This window comes from Marmota marmota, unplaced genomic scaffold, assembly GCF_001458135.2.
Source record: "Marmota marmota marmota unplaced genomic scaffold, marMar, whole genome shotgun sequence".
NCBI lineage: Eukaryota > Metazoa > Chordata > Mammalia > Rodentia > Sciuridae > Marmota > Marmota marmota.
In genome coordinates, this window is record NW_026000026.1 from 24603220 (window position 1) to 24620211 (window position 16992).

General features: G+C 62.1%; 1 protein-coding gene across 1 annotated transcript; it reads right to left on the bottom strand.

Moving 5' to 3' along the window:
* Window positions 1–259: 259 nt before the first annotated feature.
* On the bottom strand, window positions 260–14216 carry Bpifb3 (BPI fold containing family B member 3). Its single transcript, XM_048811905.1, is given in 15 exon segments — window positions 260–289; window positions 1068–1144; window positions 1656–1719; window positions 2424–2466; window positions 3361–3428; window positions 4058–4228; window positions 6107–6160; window positions 7594–7773; window positions 7891–7982; window positions 8636–8696; window positions 9953–10016; window positions 11061–11203; window positions 11629–11737; window positions 13418–13574; window positions 14105–14216. Coding segments are annotated over 15 exon segments (1425 nt in total).
* Window positions 14217–16992: the final 2776 nt, after the last annotated feature.

Here is a 16992-nt window from a genome sequence, read left to right on the forward strand (position 1 = left end):
GCCCCGTGTGACTGGGGAACAGACCAGTCGGAGGCACTGAGATGGAGGGGCAGTTTATTGAAGGCTTGGGACTCGCACTGAGGCCTGGGGACTCTCTGAAGCAGTCCCAGCCCAGGCCGAGGCCAAGCTGAGTGGACCTGGGTGGATAGGGACACTTATACTGTCACCAACACAGACGAGAGACCAGAGGGAAGCTGAGGAGAGAGGGCAGGTGGACAGGGCTCTGGAGGTCATGAGGCGGGTGGAGGCCACTTCAGTCTCAGGACGCCACCGTCAGTACAACAGCATTCTGCCAGGAGCAAGAGTGCTCAATGAGGCCCTCTGGACCTTGTACCCACGTCCCTGCCTTGCCCCTCTGCCTGGGCCACTGGTTATACCTACCTCCACCCTGGCCAGCACTGATGGCAGTCACTGCTTGAATGACTGCATGGACAAATGCAGAAATGGTGGATAAGGGACCCCCCAATGTGGGACAGGTTGCTGATTTAAGAGACTTAAGTTCAAGTGCCATTTCTGCCACAAGACTGGGTGACCTTGGGCCAGAAATTTGATTTCCCTCTGCCTCATCTGGAAAAGGGGGACCCCTGCTCTGCCCACCTCCCAGAGCAGTTCCAAGAATCAGAGTTTTGCTGGTTTGATCAGGATTGTGAGGCTGTGCTAATCTTCAGCCAGAAAAAGTGGCACAATCTATTAGTCGTGTCTGTCACTAGCACACGATAAGGGAGGAACAGCACAGGTCCTCGCTACCCGTGGACCAGCAGAACGGTGACTCCGTGAGGAAATCTGAGCTTCCATTTTCCTGGGGAGACAAACTAGAATCCAACAGAATTTGTCTACCCAGGGCGGATTCTGATCGATTGGTGATGTCTGCCAGGGCAAGCTGGTAAGAAGCGGTACCCGCGTGCCACATAGTCTCCATTCCTGAGCTAAGCAACTTGTAATTCTCTGAGACATTTAGAAAATGATGGAAGGACCGAACCCAGAGGACGAGGTGGAGCATTGCCCCAGGAGTGTCAAACAGGGCTGTCCTGACACCAGCTTAAGGCCCCTCTGCTTGGGAAGCTCACCTCAATGATCTGCAGAACCGAATTGGCAAAATTGACATTGAGAATCTTGGGCAAGGGAATTCCAACCGCCAAGTCCACTGTGAAGGAGGAAGTGTTGGAAAAAAGAAGCTGTGGGGAGGGCAGTCTCAGAGCCAGGGAGGCTTGGATCCTGCTGACCTTATTCTAGAACTTTCCTTGGACCAGCTCATTCTCTTCCTATGGGCAAACTCCATTCAACTTCCTACACCCCAACAAGAAAGTCCCTTTTCTGTATTGTGTCAGTGGCTCCCCTCAGCCAAGCCCCCCACCGCCTCCATCAATCCCTTGCCGGCCCTGGGTCACCTATTTGGAATCGCGTGTTTCACGGTTACTTCCCACTGGGATGGTGGGTGCTTCTGGCCGGACCCAGCTCAGCTCAGTTCTTGGGGCCTGGCCTGGTGTGGTGCAGGTGCGAGTCAGTGGGGTGTGAGTGGAGAGGGTGGCGCCCTGGTTCCTGCATCTTACGAGTGGGGACCGACCCCTCTCTGGCTTCCGTGTCCCCATCAGAGCCATGGGCAAGGCAACAGGTCAGACATTCTGTGACCAGGAAGAGAGCAGAGGGGACCGTACCGTTGAGCTTCTGCACGTAGGTGGCCTGGAGCACATCGCTGAGCCATTTCTCCAAGCGGGAGACCTGCAACAGAGCATGGCAGTGCTGGGCCGCGGGGAGCAGCACCCTTGCCCAGGGAGGGACGTCCCGAGGCCCCACTGAGCCTCCCCGAGGCCTGCGGACGCAGCTCCTGGTGCTCGCAGGGCCCAGGGTGTGGACAGTCCACCACGGACCCTGAAGGGGCCTCTGGGAGTGAGGCTGGCTTCACCCTCCACCCATGATCCAGGTGTCCTCCTGGGAGGGTCTGCAGGGCCTGGAGTGGCACGTGGGGACATGGAGTGCCCGAGAAGAGGGAAGCGTCCTGGCTCCTGTGAAACCGTGGGGTCTGATCTGAGGCTCCTGTCAGTTCAGGGGCCTGGGAATGTTCTAGAACTTGGGACCGTCTCGAGATTCCAGAGCCTCAGAACTCTGTGAGAAGCAGGAACCCGGGGCCCAGTGGAGCCCGGAGTGTGAGAATGTCCTGAGTTGGGGACCTCGTTCCTTCCGACCGTCGGGCCCTAGAGGTCAGCAACTCTGAGGACCCAGGACCTCGAGATTCCCTTTCCTGAGATGGACACGGTGACCCCCACAGACGGGCCACACACGCCCTCCCACTTGCCCACTGTGGCCTGTTGGAGGAGAGGCCAGCTGAGGCCGCTCAGACAGGCTCGTGACACGTCCCCAACTCCTTCCCATGCCCTGTCCGAGGCCCTGACCTCCCCAAGCTTCTCCCGCTCCCAGGAACTTACGTCGAAGGTGTTGGTGATGGACGAGGCCAGCTTGAGGCTGAGCCTGGCGGAGAAAGAGGGAGGCTGGGCCTGCGGAGGCGCTCTGCCCCGACCCCCCGCCTGCCCAGGCCGCTCTCTGGGGTCGGAAACGGGGCTCGGGGGCCAGCACGGCCACTAGCCAGCCTTGCCCAGGGCCTCAGTTTTCCAATCTGCAAAATGGACTGGAAGGGACATGACGTCTCTTCTGGGACATCACAACCACCCCCTCTGACCCCACGGCCTTGGAGCCAGACCCTGGGTCAGCGAGTGGCCCTCCCCAGACTGAGCACTGGACACAGGAGGCCCCATATACAGCAGGTGCTCACTAAAGGCAGCGAACTATTGAAGGATCACAGCTGGCCCTCGTGCAGGTGGCCAGGGCCTAGACCCACGTCCCCACCTCCTGACGGCCTGGGAGGGGAGGCCGAGGCCGCAACCTGCTCCCAGGGCCACCTGCGACGTGAGCCGGGGCCGCAGAGGGCTCTGCTAACTATAAAGTGCTGTGCACGTGTAAGGAAGGACCCTCACGGACACTGTCACCTTAGCTGTCATGACTGTCATGATGCCGGGTCACCACAGAGACGGGAGGTTAGAGAAAGAACTGGTCAAAGGAGAGGCGAAGCTTTGGACAACACTCTGGGACCACTGTCCCCAAGGCCAGCCTCTGGGACTGACACAGCAGGGCTCTGGGCTCTGTGTCCTGAAGGCAGCCGCGGCCCCCAGGGCAGAGAAGGGGCAGGGGAGGCGGCCCCCAGGGCCCTCTCTGCCCCCAGCTCCTCCCCTGCAGAGTGGCCACACCGTCCCCTCCTGCGCTGACCCTCCCATGCGCCACAAACAGCAGGCGGCCCTGTTCTCGGGTGCCCCTAACTCTTGTTCCCAGACACAGGAGAAAGGCCCAGTCCCCAGGGCCCCACGTTACCGTTCCAGGGACAGGGAGATGTGCAGCTTGGTGGCCGAAGGAGCCAGCTGGGCTTTGAGGGTCAGCACCTGCGTGGGGAAGCGCACAGAACCGGGCAGGTCCACCTGGCGGCCCGGGGCTCTGCCACCTCTTCCCCCCACGAACCCACCGAAGCCCTACTGGGTGCTGGAACCGGAGCCAGGATCGGGGCTGCGGGGACTGGAGGGACCCCCCTCCAGCCTGCAGGTGGGGGAAGGCGCCCCCACCAGGGACGAGGCGTGAACAGAGGGAGGGGAGGGAGGGGAGGGCGGACCCTGCCCCAGGTCAGCAGCGGTCCCGCAGGCCAGGTGGCCGAGGCAGTGGGCAGGACGCCAGGCTCAGAGCTGGGCCTCGGGAGTTGGGTCAGGGGGCAGCAGGGGGCCCGTCTCAGCCTGTGACTGGGGACCAGGGAGAGGGCTGGAGGAGGCACACTGGAAACGGGGGCGTCCACGAGAGAGCTGAGCAGGGAGGCCACAGAGGTGCAGCTACCCCTAGGTCCCCAGAAACCAGAGGGGACAGGCCTGGGGCCGGTCAGAGGTGCAACCAGAGCCACAGGCGTCCAGCCAGCTGATGACGGTGACAGGGCTGCCCTGCATGGGGCCTCCATCTGAAATCAGGGAAAGGCCCCCAGGGCCATGCAGGACCCAGGGCCAGGTCCCCTCCTGCCTGAGCCACTGACCCCATTCAGCTCGAAGAGGAATTCGGGGCTCCCTCCAGGGACCGCAAACAGCACGCGGATGCTAGCTGGGATGGAGACGGCGGCCTTCTTGTTCTGGAGCGTGATGATGGGGACGTCCTTCACCCGCAGAAAGAGCAGGAGGTGCTGGCCTGGGGGCAGCTTCCCCAGGGCCTGCGGAGGGACAGGAGCAGAGCGGGGGCGTGAGGGCCGCCGAGAGGCCCCGACTAGAACCGATCAGTCAGTCAACAAACACTCCTCGAGCAGCCCCTGGGCCCCAGGACTGTGCTGAGGTCCTGACCCTCGCGGGCCTTATCTTGGCCTCCATGAGGCTGACACTCAGGTGGAGACAGACCTGTAGAGCCACCAAGGCCGGCTCCTTCACTCAGGAAGGGGCAAAACCCTTCCAAGGCACACAGAGCTCGCCTGGTGCACCCCCTGCCTCCTGCTCATCTCGCCTCACCCTCCGCTGCTGGCAGCCTCCTCCCGCCTCCAGGCTCACTGGCCATGGGCAGTTCCTCCAACCTGCCACTCTGCTCCTGCCTCAGGGCCTTTGAACCTGCTGCTGCCTCTCCTGGAAATGTCTTCCCCAGGTGACTGCATGGTTTCCTCCCTCCCCTCTTTTGTCCTCTGCTTAAATGCCACCTCAGTGAGGCCTTTGTAAAAAGCACCAGCCCACACTCTGACGGGCTGTAACCAATCCCTCACCCTCCTGTACTGCTTGCAGTCTGTCTGCAGCCCCCAGACCCCAGGGCTTGCCCGATTTTCACTGTTGTTCCCTTTTGTGTCCTCAAGGGCAGGTGGGGCTTGAACCAGCACGGGGCACAGGGCCTGGTACTAGGGGGCTCAGTTGACATTCGTGGACCAGCTAAATGAATCATGCAATCAGGACATCCGAGTCCTTAGTCACGCCTCGTAGAAGTGACAGGAATTGTGGAATCACAGGAGGACACTCCCAGGTTGGAATCTGGGGCTCCGTGGCTCGAGCCCAGGCTTTCCGAGGGGCAGAATCAACCAGGCCAGGAATCTCCAGGTCCACCCTCATGGTCCACAGAACCTGAAGCCACAGAGCGCCACTCAGAGCTGCAAGACTCCAAGGGCTCAGGCTCCAGAGAGGAGCCCAGCCTCCCTGCTCCTGAGGGGGACACTGTCCAGCTGGCTGCACCCACAGATCCCCACCCTAGCTGCCCCTGCCTATCCCAAGGCCCTCTCCATCATCTTACAACTCCAGCCCTCAGAAAGTTCTTCTGAATGTCTAACCCCAGTCCACTCCTTCCCTAAGACTCCTCCCATGCCCTTTAGCCAAGGGACTCTGAGAAGTTGCAGCCCCAACCTTAAGCCCCAAGGCTGCTTTCAATCACCACCTTCAAGAGCTCACAGAGTGGATCCTCTGCACCCCCAAACATGGCTGCCACCTGCATCCTCTTGGTGAATGCCCGAGCTCTCTGGCCTCTGTCAGAATCTGCTTTTCCATAAGGACCATGTAGTAGTCATTTCTACTTTAGTCCGAATTCAGATCCTCACAGTTGTAAAGCGGCTGCTCCAGCCTCAGCTGAATGAATGGGAAAGCTGAGGCCGGGCCCTGGGACCATGTGTTAGGCCTGCCTCCCTGCCTCCCTGCCTCCTGCTTCTCTGCCTCCCGCCTCCCTGCCTCCCTGCCTCCTGCCTCCCTGCCTCCCTGCCTCTTCTCCCTTTTCTCCCCTCTCCAACCAGTGCCCCGCATCTTCTCACTGGGGAAGGAGGAGACAAAGATCAAGATGAAGTAAGGCACTTGGAGGAAAGAATCTCCTGATCTCTGCCTGGTAGAGGAGCAATAGTCGTAGAAAAATGCCCGGTTGGCTCCTTCGGGCCGGAAAACCTGGTCCTTCCCTCTCTAAGCAAAACCTGCTATCAGGAAGGGACGTGGTGTCAGTCTTTCACACTGTAGTATGAATTTGGATTCAGCATTCCCCACAGCTGCTGGAAGGTTGTGTTGAGAACGATTCTGGAGGCCACTCAGCCTCAGTGGGGGAAGGAGCTACAGCGATCAAAGCCCCTGAGAGGGCCACTCACCTCAGGGGCCAAAGCTGCCAGGTCTGTGGTTGACAGTGGGACGTTGTTGGGAACCTGGGCCGGAGACCAAATGGGAGAGAGAGTTGGGGTGAACACAGAAACGGGCCGAGGAGCCCCGGGGCACATGGAGCAGTTGTGTCCCTCCCTCCCCATCGCCTCCCTGGCACACATCGTGACAAACACTTGGGGTGATTCTGTGAGCCCGCGATTCCTGAGCACCCACCGCATGCCAGGCCCAGGTCGGGGCTTCTCCCGCCTTCACACACCTCCCTGGACGACGCCTCCTGACCTAAGGCTCTTGTCCAGGGTGAAACTGAGCGGGGCAGGCCGGCGTCAGAGGCTCGGACTGCCCTGCGGATCGCGGGATCTGAAGGCCGGGGACCCGGCCTCGGACACCTTTGCCTTTTATCCCAATACGAACTTCCTCCCACGTTTACAAACCAGGGGGTTCTATATAAATCTGCATTTCTGCCTAAAAAGGTGGAGAAGATGGTCACCCTGGGCCTGGAGCCGCCCCTGGGGCAGCTGAGCGGCAGGTGGCCAGTTCACGATGGCCCCGCATCCCGGGCCCCTGGTGGCGAAGACCCTGCGAGCTGCACAAGCCCCCTTCTCAGAACAGAGCGGTTCACACGGGACAGTCACAGACACGCTGCGCGGGAGGGTCCCAGGCACTCACCCCGCACACCTGCGAGGGCAGAAGCACCAGGGGCCTCCGAGGGCCTCTCTCGTGCCACAGAACTCAGGTGCCCGCACCCACACGCACAGGGTGCTCCGCCGCACACGCTGACCCCGGCGTCTCTGCCCGGCATGACCGTGCCCATCCCCAGCTGAAAGACACCTGCTTCCCAACTCGGGGCCCGGCCCAACCTCCCCGAGGCCACCTCTGCTCTCGGGACCCCACCTGCAGAAACCGAGGGGCCAACCTCCTCCCCTGGGCCTGAGCTGCTGCTGGGGAGCCCAAGGAGCTCAGAGCCCACTGCCTCCCGGGAAGGCTGGGGCCGAGAAATGGCTCTGCGCGGGCCTGTGGCCTGGGCTGTCTGACCCACAGGGTGATGAGGAGCCAGAGGGCAAGCAGAGAATCCCCAGGATTCGGAACAAAAGCACAAGCGACCTCCCGCTGGCATAACCCAATCTTTCCAACTCCAGTCTGCCCTTGAGAGAGGAGTGGAAATGTCAGCCACTCACACTTGAGTATAAAATGAGCTTAGACTCAAGAAGGACTCCAAGGTCAGAAGGGGCCTCCTTGCCTAGACCTGTTTGGACCAATCGAAGTGACCCCTGGAGTACTGAGTGGAGAGGGGTTCAGAGGCCTCACTGAGGCTTCACTTGCCGCACAGTGAAGTGGCAAATGTCCTCCCCAAGTACAGAGCCGGGCGCACGCACTATCAACTTGTCAGCTCTCCCGTGTTACGACGGGTGGCTGGCTGCTTGGTGATGACGTGGCCGGTCAGCTCGGCCTTGCCACGGCTCCCCGGGAGGACACTCACCAGCTCAGGGGTGAGGTCTATGTTGAGGGCACCGTTGGCCTGCAGGAGTCCGAACACAGTGTTGAAGAGGTACAGCGGCACTGTCACCTGCGACGTGTGGTCATCTTTGGGGGGCACCTTGACTGGGACGTGGGGCTTGGGGAAGTCAATGACATCACCAGCTACGCTCTTCACGATGGGCTGCAGGGACATGAAACGGCCCAGGAGGGTCTTTGGCTGCCCACCCCCTGGCCTTGACCCAGCGTCCCCACCCCGCCACACCCTGGGCACAGGGGGGACCTCTGCCCTGGCACTCACGTTGATGTCCAGCTCTATGTACTGGTTGGAGATGAGCGGCAACGTGGCCAGCGAGAACTCCACGGACCCCAGAGCCCCCAGGGGCACCAGGCCTGTTGGGGACAGGACAGACAGATATGCCCTGGGAGCCCGTCCCCAGTGATAGCGGGCCCTGCACCTGCCCAGCGCCTGCTGCTGGCCTAGCGCTGCCCCGATCCCTCGCTTGGGTGCCACTGTCATCACATCTCACAGAGGAGGAGACTGGGGCCCCTGAAGTCACCAGCCCGAGGCCACACAGCGAAGTGGCAGAGTCAGGAGCTCATCCCCTGACGTGGTCACCCTGCCCTTCACATAGCACCGCAGGTGGAGTTGCCTGCCCGTCCCCTCCTCCTCCTGGCCACATTCTGACATTCTCCAAAGCCCCTTAGTGAGCCCCAAAGGCACCCGCGCAGGGGACTGGGAGCTGGGGGCACTGGGGCCTTGGTCGCCCTCCTCGAGCTCTCTGGGCCTCAGTCTTCTTGTCTGTCCCCTCCTGTGTCTGACCACAGGGGCTCAGCAGATGTCGCTCTGCAGCACCGACACGTGGAGATGGCTGAGGACATCAAGCGCCACCCCTGGCCCTAGGCCTGCACCGGGGTCCCCCAGCCCCCAGGGCAGCCTCCTCAGTCTGACGGGAAAGGGAAGGTCCAGGGCCCTGCACCTCCGGCCGCCCTCGGGGCCTGCTGCCCTGGGGTGACAAGAGGGAGGGACAGGGACCCCAACCTACCCAGCGCAGCCCCCAGGAGCTCATTCACGACGCCCAGCACACTGTCCACCACGGGGCACAGCTGCGGAGGCAGGGGACAGGAGCCATGAGCCAGAGCCCCGGGTGCAGGAGCCAGCGCTTTTCCTCTAAGTGACCTGCTCTATGGTTCTGGCACCAAGGGAAGGCAGAATGTGGGGACAGGTGGGGACACACAGGTGCGGCAGGGAGGGGCCCAGAGGGGCCCAGGCCCATTCCCCCTGTCACACAGCCCCATTAGGAACCCCCGAGGTTGCTGGGAAAACAGGGGACACATTTCCGCGGCCAGCGGGGGCTGTGCCTGAGGAGGCAAAGATGGTGGCCGTCCCCGTCCAGTCACTTGGGCCTACAGCTGGGTTAGAGAAGAAAGGCCCGGGCTGTCTGCAGAGTGGGATGCCCCAGCCCGGGGCCTCCAAGTCAGGCTGGTCAGGGGAATGAGGGGAGCACAGGGGCTGGCGGGTGGGGACTGGCCGGGTGGGGACAGCCCTGCACCACCGGGTGCCCTGCGGAGCGAGTCCCAGGCAGCCAGGGTGCTGCCAACGGACTCCGACAGCCTCTCTGCGACACAGAGCTCAGCTTCTGGCCGGAGGCCCCCATTAGGGTCGCAGTGTAGATGCAGCCACACGCCCTTGTTAAGTCCCCTCGGAGGGGACCTGGTGGGGACCCCGCACTGAGCATGGCCTTCTCCTGCAGCGCTTCTTCAAGCCTCAGGCAGAGTTGCCAGCCCCAGGTCCCCGTCTCCCTGCCACCTGCCATGTCTCCCTGTTGGAGGACCCACGGGGAGCCCAGCCTGCTGAGTGGGGGAGGCCTGACTCTCTCTATGGGACCCTGGTTTGTCGCTCCCCCACCCTCTGTAAATAGCCTTGGGCCACACCCAGCTGCAGCTGCCCCCCGAGGGAAGCCAGGCTTCCCACAGTCACAGGTCACCCCCCCACACACGTTGCCCCCTGGGGCAGATGAATCACAATGTGGAAGAATATTCCTGGGTGGCCTTCTAGAGGTGATCGCCAAGCACAGGCTCTGCTTAGAACAAGGGACCCCATTTTAATCTAAAGGTCTTTTAAAGAAAAACCAAGTCAATAATAACACGTGGCAAAGACAGGGTGGGGGGAAAGAGGCAGATTTGGGGGCAGGGTCCCTCGCCACCTGGAGGTCTGGGGAGACTCTGCCCACACGTCCCCAGACCAGCAGGCGGTCCATGGGCGCCCGGTGGCTTGCCGGTGGGGAGAGAGGAAGTGCCACCTGATCCTGCCCGAGAGGCCCTACCCACAACCAGGGAAGGGCCAGGCCCAGGGCACTCACCATTCCCGGCAGCACCTTGAACAGCGTCTGCTCCGCGACCTCAAAGAGTGGCGCAGGCAGCAGCCTGGGCGGGGAGACAGTGAGGCTACAGTGGCGGCGCGGGGACAGTGTCCCCCTGTCCCCCTGTCTCCCCGACATTGCAGACAAGGAACATGTGGGTCTGGAAAGGCACCCTGGGGTGCAGGGCCGCAGCCCCACAGAGCCACAACCACAGGGCACCCACACGGTGCTGGGCTCCCCTTCCCGCCTCCCTCCCCAAGCCCCGATGGCCCAGAGAAGCAGGACGGAGCCTCTGGAGTCCAAGAAGCTCAGCCCCTCCTGGGTCTCCTCATTCAGGTCCGTCTGGGGACAGGAGCACCAGGGCCACCCTATTCCTGGGAGCCCTCTCAAAGCTGTCGAAGTGTTGTCACTGTTCAGAGCCATTCAGCAAACCCAGGGACAGTGCTGGCCTTGGGCTAGAAGGTAGACACTAATGGGGGGACACAGGAAGGGGGCGGGGAGGGTGCCCCGGGAGTGGGTGCCGAGCACCGCGGAAGCCTGGACCTCAGCAGAGACCCACTCCTCTCCATCTCTGCCTCATCAGTGGTGTGACCTTGGCAAGTCCTTGCGCTCTCTGGGCCTCCACTGTCCCATGGGAATGGCATTCGCAGAGTGCAGGGAAGCCCACCCACCTCTGGTGCCACCCCCTAAGGAGGAATGTAAAAGTGTTTTCCGGATAGTCTGGTCCAGCCCCTGTGGTACAGATGGGAACACTGAGGCCCCGACCAGGAGGAGGGCACTCTGAGGTCACACAGCAACTCAGAGGCAGAGCCTGGCCTCTGATGTGCCACAGCAGGGACAGAGCTTGGAACAGCTGCAGAGATCGGGGTGACCCCCTGGCCAGCTCTGTGAGAGGGACGCAGGATCCCCAGGGGCTGGAGGAGGAGGACGCCCAGAAGCGAGCAGGAGTCCTGTTGGGGGGATCTCAGACTGTCCATCTGTGCAGGGGCTTGACCCCACCCAGGGGGACGGGGGCAGGGTGAGTCCAGGCCGCCCGGGGTGGACCCAGAAGGTGTCTAAGGCCCCCGACGCCCCAGAGCGGTAGGGACAGGGCAGCAGGGCGACTCACCCCGACAGCAGGCTGATGTGGCCCAGGAGCGTGCTGCAGCGCTTGAGGATGAGGATGGGCGTCCCCCGCGGGCTCACACCCAGCGCCACCCGCGACGACACGTTCGCCTCGACGCCCAGCTGCAGGAGGCCCTGGGTTCCAGCCTCAGCACCACATAAAAGTAGAATAAAGATACTGTGTCCATGTAAAACTTAAAAGTAAATATTTTAAAAAAAGAATCTGTAACATTGAAACAAAAGTGCACCTNGGGGCGTGGCCGGGCTGCCAGGCCCCACCCGCCAGGCCACGCCCTGGCCACGCCCACCCCGGTGCAGGCTGGCCTGGAGCGGCCTGCCGTGTCTGCACGTCCCTGGTCCCACTCCTCCCACCAGCTCCCCTGAGGCCTGGGCAGTGGAGGGGGCCTGGAGAGGGCGAGATGGGAGTCCATGGGGTCAGTGGGCGGTGGTCTCTGGGGAGGGGAGCGGGACAGTAGGGTGGGAGTCCCTTGGGAGGCAGTAGGTTGGGAGGTCGGTGAACAGGAGGGAGCTGCCCCCGAACAGTGCGGTAGGCGTAGGCCCCCAGGGCACACTCACCCAGAGCCGCGCAGGCCCACTTTGGTGTGCAGGCTCAGCTGCACCCCAAAACCTGGCAGCAGCCTCAGCGACACCTTGGGCAGCGTGAGTTCCTCAATCTTCAGCCTAAGGGGGGGGAAGCACTGCTTACCCCAGACCCCGCTCCCCTCCCCACCAAGGGCCAGGACCACCCTGGACCAAGCAAGGCAGAGCCTCTCCCGGGTGGGTCTCCTTCTCACCTTGAACCTGCAGAGCCACCTGTGAAGGCTTGGGCCAGTTACTTTACCTCCTGGCTTCAGTGTCCCCATCTGTAAATTGGGCGGCACTCGCAGGGGTGAGGGAAAGACAAGTGGGGAAAGGGGGTGCAGACTTGGTGCAGTGTGTGCTCGGTACCTCTCCCACCATCCTCGCCGTAGGCAGTTCTCCCCGCCTGTCCCCACAGCCTCAGCCCTGGTTTGGCCTCTGACCTTGGCATTGCCCCCACCTGTACCCCCCAGGCTCCACATACACACAACCCAAGGGACCTCTGGGACAAGGCTCTCTTGGGTCATTACCCGCTCTGTCCTCCAGGTTCTATCCAGCTAATGACCTGACTCTTTCCACTCCACAGTCCCTTTCAGTAACCTGGTCCTCCCGGCTAGAGGGTCTCCTCCCCCAGGAAGCCTGCCTTGCTTGTCTTGGCCACAGGGAGACACCCTCAAGTGGCTCCTGTCTCTCTGGGCCGCTCCATCACTGTTGAACTCATGGGATTGTCAGTGGCTCCCCAAGGTGAGGACAATGTCGGGTTCAGGCCCAGCCTCACCCCGCAGGGGGCTTCTCCAGCGGGAGACATATTTAATCCAACAGTACGACAGCAGGTATCAAGGACTCGTTGTTCCGGGCGCTATTTCAACAGCTGGACACAGTGACAACCCCACGAGTAGCTTCCGACAGTGCAGCCAGGGAGGCCACCCAGGTCCCAGCACTGCCCGGGCTTCAGCCTTCTGGGGACTCTCTTGGACATTCCCAGGTTTACCACCGTCCATCGACTGATGTCCCCTGGGCTTGGCCAGGCAGCGTGGCTTGTGATACACACTGACACTGTCCCCTCCTGCCCCAGGTCGGGGAGCGTGCCGAGGACCTCAATCTCCTCACATGCTAAGCGCAGTTGATGATTGTCCTGCCCCAGATTCAGCAGGACAATTCACTCATGATGCTCAGCACAGTGCCACACACAGAAACCCCGGGCAGCGGTCACTAAGTTCCAGACATTAGCTATTATGTGACATGTCTCATTCACTCCTTCAAAAATATGTGGGAAATGCCTGCTACGTGTCAGTTCCTATTTATGATATGGGGACACAGCAGGGAACCATCCAGATAAAGATCCTACTTATCCTGGTTGGGGTTTATGATCTACTAGGAGAGAAAAAACCCAAACCAGTAAAATGTGTGGTGTAAGGGAAAGTGGCACGTCCCCTGGAGACCTTGAAGGTGGGCGGGGGGAAGGGAGGAGATAATCAGGACAGGGTTCTTGAAGGAGGTTATTTAGGGAGCCATGCAGCTACCTGGATTAGCCCAGAGAGGCTAAGCAATCTGCTCTGGGTCACCCAGCAGGTAACTAGAATTGACTCCAGGGTGGGACCTCAATCATAGTGGCCTGTGGCCCTTCTTGTCCTGCCAGGCACGCAGTACAGGAGTTATGTTCCCGCCCTTCCTGCTCCACTCTCACGTCCAATTAAAGAGACCATTTCCCCTCGATTTCCTGAAGCAGGAGACATCCTGTAGGGTACACAGGTGGGCGTCCCCGGGCCCCCAGGGACTCACCCAGATAGCTCCTCCACGACCCCAAAAATCCCTCCGTAGCTCAGCAGGCCGCCTCCTCCAAGCAGCCCTCCTGAGCCCAGGAGACCCTGGTTCACAGACGTCACTGTCCCCAGCACGTTCTGCAGAATGGGTCCCCCAACCAGCGAGTTCTGAATGGCTGCAGAGAGGGCAGGTATAGAAGATGCTAGAACTCCACCCCCGCCCAGGGCCTCGCATCCGCCCCTCCTCTGAGCTGCGGGAAAACAATTGTTTTGGTCAGAATTGACCTAGAGGTCACCCTGCAGTGACAGAAACCACCAGAGCCTCCTACTCCAGCCACAGGGCTGGTGACAACCCTCTGCCTGGCACCTGAATCCCATGACCCTCCTTCATTATACAGATGGGTAAACTGAGGCCCAGAGGAGCGGGGACTTGCACAGGACTGTGCAGAAGGTCAACCTGGGGCCCGCAGTGTGGCTGGGGCTCAGGATCCTGGGCTGCCCGGCGGCACCATGAGGGACAGGAGCCCATGGCCACCGGGGGCTTGATGGCGATGGAGGAAGCCACCCTGGGGCCCCCAGGCCTGGCTCTGGGCAGAGGGGGAAGGGCTGGGTGCAAAGCACCGCCTGGGGGGCTGGGACCGGCGGTGTCCCCTGAAGGTCCCCGTTTGCCCCTCTTCGGCTGCACCCCTGAGGCCGCCCGGCTCACCTTTGCCGAGCTCGTCCTTGTCGATGCGGGCCAGCGTGCCCACGGTCTCCAGCAGCCCGTGGCTGGGCGCGGCCAGGCCCCAGAGCAGAAGCAGGGAGCACAGGCCCAGCATCCTCGGCGCACACCTGCCGGGCGGAGCCGGCCTCAGACGCTCCTCAGGCCCCGGCCTCCTCCTATCCCCAACCGACAGGCCGCCCGTCCCTCCCAGCGCAGCCGGGGCAGCCTCACCCGCGGGAGGCACCCACAGGAGCACAGCGCCCAACAGCCGCGCCGCTCCGTGCAGCTCCAAACCCGCGGACTCAGAGCTGCCTCCCACGGCTTCCCCCCTCGTGGGCCCATTTCACAGATGAGAACTGAGGCCGAGAGCTTAGAGGGGACTCGGCCAAGGCCACCGAGCTCATCAGTGGCGGGGCCAGAATTCCAGGCTGAGTCCACGTGACTTCAGAGCCTTAGTGTGGCCCCGGTGGACCTGGCAGGACCTGGAGACAGCCCCTGAGGGGCCCTCCAGGACAGCAGGGGGGCCCTGGCTCCTGGGCCACTTTTAGAAGGTGCGGCTGATCAGGGACCTGCAACCCTGAGACTTAAAATGTCCCATTTCTCATTCTCCCCAGCTCCACTCCAAAGGGAAATGGATTGGAAAGTGGGAACACGGCTACATACTAGTTCCCACCCAATCAGACACCGTCTATCCTCCCCTGTCACCTCTGCTGAAACCCTTTGGTGGATCCCCACTGCCTTTGGAAGAAAACCCAGGCTCCGGCCTCTTTGACCTCCAGGGTCTTGAGTATGCCAAGTGCCATCCCACCTCAGGGCCTTTGCTCATGCTCTTCCTTTTGCAAGGAAGGCTCCTCCCTGGGTCATTGCACAGCTGATTTCTTATCTTTCAGTTTCTAAATACTCGTGATCTTCTGGGAGAGGCCTTTCCCCTGTACATGTCTAAAGAAACCTGCCTGGCTCTGAGCACCAACCAGGGTATTTACGTTAAGGTATTCATCACAGTTTGCATGTGCGCGCAGCACCCGTTAGCGTCCTTGTTTGCCGTCTCTGTCGGTTCCCCGGGGCCAGGACTGTGCCTCAGGCCCCCACGCCTGGTTGTGTGCTGGACGGGTGCCGCCAGGGGCAGGGGGTGACTCGGCAGCCACATGCCCTGAGGAGGAGGCACCTTCCCTTCCTTGGCACCAAGGGGCCATGTGGGTGCCGTGTGGCCGGCAGAAGTCTTGGCTTTGTGCACCTCGTTTCACCCAGAGTGTCCCCGCAACCACCGGGGTCTCTCACAGGAGCCCCCATGGTGAGAAGCCAGCCAGGTTCCGCGACTTAGAGAAGAATGACACCTTTGACTCCTGCCCATAGGACCGTCCTGTCCCCAGCCCACCCAGACCCGCCGGGACCTCTCTGGGTCCCAGATCTGTAAGATGGGGTTTCCCTCCTGTCACCACCAGGCACTCCAGGCCCCTCCTAGGGGGACTCCTCTGGGCCCGTCATTCAGAGGGGCCCACAGGAGGCCACAGGGCCACCGCCCGCTGCCTTACCCGCTTGCTCCTGAGGCTCCTCGGGGTGGGTGGGGCTCGGGCCTCTGTCCGTCCCTCCACCAGCCGAGCCCAGGGACAGCCCTTATATGCCCGCAGCAGCTCGGGGACACAAAGGGGGCGAAGCGGCCAGGAACCCGTCAACGCGTCACGTCAGAAGCCAATTGTGGTTTCCCCCGAGGGCCTGGCTAAGCCTCCCTCCTGCAGAGTGGGCCGCCAGCTGGGTCGCGCCCGGGCGGGAGAGGCTGCCCCTGGGGGCCAGGGGGCTGTGCCCCCAGACAGGGCCCCATCAGCCACCCCCAGGGCCAGAATCTTCTCTGCCCCCCTCTCCGCCCCTCGACGAAGGCCCCGGAGGAAGGAGGAGGTTAAGGCCACGGGGCCTTCTGTCCCTTCTCTGCCAGCGACGGCCAAGGGCCTCGAGAGAGGGACTCTGGGTGGAGCTGGGGAGGGCGCCCGCTCCACCCCCTCCCAAGGCCCGACGTCCCCAGGACTCCAGAACAGGCAGCTTGGTCCCCTCCTGAGGTGGGTCCGGATGACAGACGTGAGGTGTCCATTGCGTCATTCGCTCACACTACAGCAGGCAATTAGGGACCACCTACTGTTTAAGGAGCTGACCACAGACCTTCAGGGCCACGTTTGTTTGTTGTCTTGTTTTGTTTTAAGGTTAAAGGCAAAGGTGAGGTGAGTCCTGCTAGCCTGGTCCCCCGAGCCTGGTCCCCCAAACCTTACCACCTCACGTGTCCAGCATGAAATCCCCACGAGGGGGTCACTGTCTTCTGCTCAGATCTGCTTCCATCACTCCAGAACTTGAGCCTGCCACACTTCAAGCCGCCTCCTTGGGTGGCCATTGGCTGTCCTGGGGGACACAAGGCTCTGGACCAAGCACCCAGGACACGGGGACGTGGGGGACGGTGCTCAGCGGGGCGGCCTGGGAAAGCACCCGGGAGGGGACGCTCCTGGGACAGCAGGGAGGCCCCTGGGGGCGCTGGGGCCGCGGAGGCCAGAGGTCTCGCTCTGCAGCCCGGCTCCGGCTGCCATCCCCCCGCGGCCTGTCGGGCCCCCAGGAAGCCTCCTGAGCCCCAGCTGGATGAGGGGCCACCTGAGTCCCCCTGGTCCCTGTGATTTCCTCTGCCAGAGGGTGACAGGCCAGCCGCGTCTCCTGCAGGGCCCTGGGCCTGTGCCTGGGGAGGTGGGGATGGCGGAGGGGACGCCTTGTTAGCCTCTGTGACCTCTGAACCCCTGGCCCCGCACACCCTGGGGACACGTCCCTTCTGCGCATGGCTCCCTGCACTCCCGCGTCCACAGGGCCCATTCCCGCGTCCACGTGGGCAAGGGCTTGCTGGCCGAGGGCCACACTTGCCT